At 38.3% G+C, this 6,391-nt stretch overlaps 1 protein-coding gene across 1 annotated transcript; it reads right to left on the minus strand.

Annotated features, from left to right (window-relative positions):
- Positions 1-800: 800 nt before the first annotated feature.
- Positions 801-2,497, minus strand: LOC117506014 (serine/threonine-protein phosphatase 2A 56 kDa regulatory subunit gamma isoform-like). Its single transcript, XM_034165549.1, has 5 exons — positions 2,483-2,497; positions 2,236-2,406; positions 1,989-2,116; positions 1,096-1,197; positions 801-959 (listed from the first exon to the last, which is right to left on the minus strand). The coding sequence occupies exons 1-5, from the start codon at positions 2,495-2,497 to the stop codon at positions 872-874; spliced, it is 504 nt and encodes a 167-aa protein (XP_034021440.1). The 3' UTR covers positions 801-871.
- Between the last annotated feature and the right edge of the window lie 3,894 nt (positions 2,498-6,391).

Consider the following 6,391-nt stretch of genomic DNA (forward strand, 5'->3'; position numbering starts at 1 on the left):
CACCTTGTGTCTACAATTACCTAGATGAGAGTTTGACACTTGAAGATTTTGAAAAACTGACAGTTGTGATACTTCTGCAGCTCTCTCGCTCCCCCTTGTTTTTCAGAAGCATCACAACTACTTCTGGTGCATACAACAAATTGTATAATTTAAAGGACAAGTTCACCTTTTACTGTTAAACACAACATTTTTGTGCTTTAACAATGTAAATTCATTAATTTGTGCCAAACAGCGTGGAAACTTAAAGATTTTTGAATCTGGACTCAGGCTGACAGACCACCGCAGGCTTTGAAATTTATTTCTGAACATTATTTCACATAATCAGAATAATTCTGGAAGTTCTGATCACATAACTGTGGAAACCATTGCTATATTAATATTGATTACGGCAGCATATAAATACCACATTTTAAAATCATATTATTGCAAGTTAATACTTTATCTGTAATATTTGGGAAGCCCTCTTGCTGGGTTGATGTGGTTTGTGCAGTATGGAAGCATATTGCTGCCACACTAGTAAATAAAAAAGATAAAATCAGTGGCATGTTAGAACATTTCTACTTATCATTGACATGAAAGTCATATGACAATATTGGGCTGTAAATAAATTATTTGAATTATTATTATTTTCCTGGGGCAGAAAGATTGAAGAACAGACATCTTTAATAAAGAAAAACAATAAATTGGTCCACAAATCTAATTTATTTTGCTTTTATTTGGTACTCTGTCTGCTGGATGTGGGGATGCACGGCCTCAAGGATGGTTTCGTCCTTGTGCAGTCTTCTGAAATCAACACAGAGACAGCATTATACATGGTCAAAAATATGCACATAGCACAAATGATATTACGTTCAGATGTATTTATGTCATTTTACACATTGCTCACCTGTGCTTTGGACTTGGCGAGCACCTCGATCTTCAGCCACATCTTTTCACTTACTTCGGACCTCAGCTGCTCTCTGTTGGAAAAAGTGTCAAAGGTGATGTCGCTGTTCTGTTCTGCACCACCGCAACACAAACTGAGCTGCTGCCTAAAGCTTAACTGGAATTACTTGTTACTCAGACATGATTTAATTACAGATATTGAACACATACTTGTCTCTTGTAGCCCTGATCTGCTTTGTGCAGTGTGAAAAGAGCCCAGGATCCATGTTGAGCAACTGTGGCAGCAACTCGGTCAGGATGTAGTCAATGGGCCTGTGAACCCACACAAATAAAGAGGTTATTTGATTTTCAAAATCATCCTGCTTATGCAGGAAATGTGACTAAATTAGCAACTGCAGCAATACACAGTGTTAATTACCATAACCAGTTGTGCAGCCGAGCATGTTTGCTCCCTAAAGTCCAATTGCTCAGCTGTGCCTGGGCCCACTTACAGAGGTGGTCCATGGCACGGTTCAGATAGACTTTTGGCGCATCATGCATAAAGCGTGACTGCTAACCACACTGAAGTGCACATCTCAGATGTCAGTGACGCAACTGTTTCATTAAATATTAATCATTATTATTATAATTATTACTTGGATAGTAGAGTCTTCAATTCATTCACAAACAAGGCCAAAATACTTCTCAAAATAAGCCACAAATCAGCAATATTTCAAATTCTGTTGTGGGGGACCTATCTTTACAGGTTTGTGCTTAACAGCAAACCTGAGTTATTTTTGAAGCATTGCAAATTATACTGCTGCATGTTTCAGCTTGATTCTTTTTTCCTTTTATTAAGTTCTGGTTTGAGTAGCAATTTGGCTGGTTTTGTCAGAGAGCCGTAGCAACCCTGTGTGAAAGTGTGCTCATTCTCAGAAAAATGTTACACCATGTTGACGCAAACGTACTTGGGCATGGTAAACCAGGCTACCAGGCTGAGTGTGAACGTGGTAACAAATCTCAAATATCTAGACATGAGATGACTCGGGACTGTTTTTTCACATGTTGTGACATGCAGTGTGTGTGTGTCAGGATATTTGCACGGCTTCAGTCCAGTATCTTACTCATATAGCTGCCTGTTTGAACACTGGAACAGGGCAGGCAGCAAAATGGGCAGGATCTCCTCTGCATTTTCATGGATAAAACCGATGATATGCTCCTTTGTGCAGAACTCCAGCGCTGCCTTTGCCACCTACAAAGAACAGACGTCTCAGTCAAGACAACACACACTGACACTACAACTGAAAGAGCTCCCTGATAGGGAACAGTTATGTTTTCCAAAGGCAAAGTTGATGATCTGTCATCAGTTACCACATGATTTGAGCCGGAGAGGCATCGGGCCAGCTGCTTGAAGAGAGGCTCCTGAACCAACTTGAAGTCAGAGACATAGATGCAGTGAAGAATTTTTGCCAGCTCGTTGATGAACAGCAGCTCTTTATATGTGCACGTCTTCGGCCAGTGCTTCAACAGATAGAGCACCAGCTGTTGGGATGGAAAAGTTAGACAACCATATTAATTCATGAGCATCTTTTTTCATTGTGTAGAAAACAGAAGCAACATGTGGTATCACCATTCTCTGAATGTGTGTGCAGCACTTTGAGATTTGTCTTTTATTGTGATGTGCTTTATAAAGTAAAGGATTTATTATTATTATTATTCCCCGTGACTCAATCTCAGATAAACAGTTGAAGATGTATGTATGCATATATTATGATTATTATTATTCACAATCTGGTATATAACTTGTTTATAAAACATAGTGTTAACTGGAGTGAGATATGCCCTTTAAAAATATAATATAATCTGGTGTAAATTATTTGACATACCGGCTTAGTTAGAGTTGCATCCTTCTCCAAAAACTGGACGATACACTCAACGAGCTGCAAAATACATAAAACACTGAGTGTCAGACCATTTAAAGCAGTGGAGATGTGAAGGGACAGACATGGCATAAGGTTTATTCTACATTTATTTAAAAAAAATGAATGTGTAAATGTATTTTTAAATGTTATACAATTCTCTTTACATTCAAATGACGAAGTCATTTTCAAAAGGATTTCCTGCATATATTACCTGTTGATGGTAGAGCCAGAGTGTTTTTGGTTTGTGCAGGGGCACTAAAACCCCGCAGAAGAAAATCCTGTCATCTTCACACAATGGAGGCGTTATTTGATTGGTGATACTGTGGATTATAGAAGGAAAAAAAAAGATCAGTGTGTCTGATTTTAAAAAACATGTTAGGCTTGAATAAATGGTTGGTAAGCAACAAAATAGACAAAAAATTGTTTCTGAAAAGAACACTATACATTTGAATGAGTTCCAGGAGATCAGTGATACCAGTGGGCTGCCCATTCTCATGCACAAACCTTTGAAAACAAAGACATAGAAACATTTTAGCATCGATCAACAAGACAAATCATTCATGTCGTCATTTCAGCCTGTTTGAAAAACGAGCACTGCAGCACTGACCGAATGAAAATGTCAGAAATCCCATGAAACATGTACTCTTGGAGGTCTTCGAACGCAAGATAGACTGAACAGAACATAACCGTGAGGCACGTCCTCTCTCTGGGATCTTCACTGGCAAACTGTTGTAAGAGCTGCAATGCAAGAAAAGTTACTGATTAGTTGAAACATGTTATTAAAACCAGTCATTCTTTGTTGCTTTGGAACAAACTTGTAAGAATAAAACCACAGCAGTAGCAGCAATCAAAGCACTGATGTTCATCAATGTACAATAAATACATGACTCAGTGTAAATCAGATCTTTTCCTTTTGTTCTTCAAACATTCAAGCAGTTCTTCTGTTACTGTCTGTGATGCATGCTTCAACATGACTTTCATTCCATTGAGAACCCAAAGATCCTCCAAAGACATACAGTCACCACTTCAAGTCACAGATTAGCATCAAAGCCTCACAACCATACACTATGACAGGATGCTGGAGACTTAAACCTTCATTTTTCTACCAGTGTATCAGAATCATCAAACACTAGTGACTCCATTAGCTCTCATTGACAAAGAGCTGTTTGTTTTTCATGCAAATATAACACACAAAGATGTGATAATATGCCGTTCATACCTGTGTGACAAATTCCTTGCCAATGTATTTCTTAGCAATCTCCGCCTGAAAGCTTGGAGCTTCTAAAACGTCTTGAAAAAATAATAGACCAGCTGCAAGAGAAACATACAAAGACAAAAGAATGAATTCTGGGAATTAAATGAAAAACACCAGTGTCAGAGTGCCTGATGTTTATATAATATAACACAATAATAATAATAAACAGATAACATAAAGGATTACAATTTATACTTAAGAATAATTTACATTTTTAAAGTTCAAACATAATTAGTGAGAACAGTGATGTCATTATGTATCAAATCATGGAGCAAATGTATCATTTCACTCCTGTACAGTACATTTGTTGAACATACGGCACAAAGTATTTAAGCTGTTCTGAAGACAAAAATGAATCTAACCCGATACTGGGAAGGTGTACCTTATGAAGTGGCCAGTCAGTGTATATTTACATTCTAAACTGAAATAATTTGAATTTTGAAAGCATAATCCAGTGAAGGTTTGAGGTCCTCCTCATTTGAATTTGATCTACTTTAAGCTTCTTATCATTTCATTTGCTCAGTAGTACCTTTATGGATATATTGCAGAAACTTAAAGTATTAAAATTTGTATCAGAGTAATCAACCTCAATGTGTGGCCATGCAGGATCCAGCTTGGGTTTTTCATCATCTGAAGCAAACGCTGCAGCAGGAGGATTGGAGGGTCGATTCAACGCCCTGAACATGTGTGAAGAACACTGAGAAAAAAAAAGATAAAAATTATTTCTCAATATTCAACTGACAAAAATATACAACAATCAGACAGAACTCGTTTGGTTTCTAAATGAGTTTGAGGTGATCCTCAGTCAGAGGAGCAGAGGGCGTGTGTCACTACAGATGATGGTGCAATCTTTATGAAAACCATTTTGAATGATAGCTGCACACAAATGCAGTGTTCAGCCTTTGGCTCCATCAACCAATCACTAAATTTATAATCATCAGCTGTACTGACCATGTTCACGATCTCTGGGTACATGCACTCTGACAAGACGTATTCGTTGTCCATGATGTAATCTTGAATTTGGCTCAGCAACGTCTGTGTCCTCTCCTTATATATGATGCTACTTTCTGGGTCATAAACCTTATAGCATTGCTGCAGCATCTGAATGATGACCTTCTCTGAATCTGAGGAGGCAGAAAGAGAAACAGTGAGATGGGAAAAGGGGAGGAGATGAGGAGAAAAAAATCAAAGGTCACATGAATAAAATGGTGAAGAATACAGGAGACACATTTAAAAAGAGGTCACAAGAGAAAGAAGGGGGCAGCTAACACTCAAGAATGGTAGTTAAGACCAAATAATCAAGGAATATGGAACTAATTTTTACCCGAGGCCAAAATATGGCCATCAGGTATTGCAAAGGCTGTGCATCCATCTGTCCGTCTGTGCTTAACATAAGTCCAGTTCACAGGGAGCATTCTTGGGACACAGACCTTGGACAAATTCAAAGATGGCTAACCATGACCTATGAGGTCCATGACCTGGACCCGGATAAGTCATAGAAAATGAATGAATAACTATCAAAGATTTTGGATACATTTTAAACAAAGCGCCTGAAAGCCTCTTTGATGGTGTTCGGTGTCACGTTGGTTGTAATCCCTACAGAACAGAACTGCAATCTTTCAAAGACATTAGAAAGTTTAAACAGCGACTTGGAGACTTTGTGTTTCCAGTGAACACTAGGACCAAGTCTGACATCTATTACACCCATCATGTCTGTGCACACATATGCAGCACTACACGTGGTGTCACCACTGCATCCAAAATCTAGCAGGTTCTTCTGCAAAACTGTACTTACGTGTTGGTGGGCAGATCTTCTGCTGTTTAAGAATGTTCTTCTTAATTTGCTCTGATTCTTGGATGTCAGGTTCTTCTTGACAACCAGATTCAGAAACCTAGACAGAGAGACAAAAAACAATCAGGTGCAGGTTTCCTAATTCTTCTTTTTGACTTTTCAGTGTTGGTTGTAAAATTAGGAGCATCAGAACTTAACCAGAAGAAATGGTATCAAATCTGAGTACATGCTGTTGTACATCTCTGCTGAAAAACTCACTTCTGTCTTAGTCATGTGTTCTCTTTCTGCATGTATTTATGTATATGTAATATTTGAAGCTGTACAGCTACATTCACTCAAACTATTTCGACATGATGAACAGTCCATGTATCTGTATGTGCTGCATATTTGCAGTTTCTTTCTGGTCCGAGCTCAAATTGCTGCAACTTATATGACAGAAAATACAGAGCATGAAACTCATAGTGAGTGCACTTACATCTCTGTGAGACGATGAAGACGTCTCCACATCTGATTGATGGGGGGAGGACACTTGGGAACTTGAGGGATGTATCCAAATGT

Source organism: Thalassophryne amazonica, unplaced genomic scaffold (assembly GCF_902500255.1).
Source record: "Thalassophryne amazonica unplaced genomic scaffold, fThaAma1.1, whole genome shotgun sequence".
Lineage (NCBI taxonomy): Eukaryota > Metazoa > Chordata > Actinopteri > Batrachoidiformes > Batrachoididae > Thalassophryne > Thalassophryne amazonica.

Excerpts from the sequence above, each read along its gene's own strand:
- LOC117506014 (XM_034165549.1), bottom strand. Across the intron at positions 2,117-2,235 it reads TCTCCGGCTCAAATCATGTG|GTGGCAAAGGCAGCGCTGGA; the intron begins GTAACTGATGAC and ends TGTTCTTTGTAG. Across the intron at positions 1,198-1,988 it reads TCAAACAGGCAGCTATATGA|GCCCATTGACTACATCCTGA; the intron begins GTAAGATACTGG and ends GTGGGTTCACAG.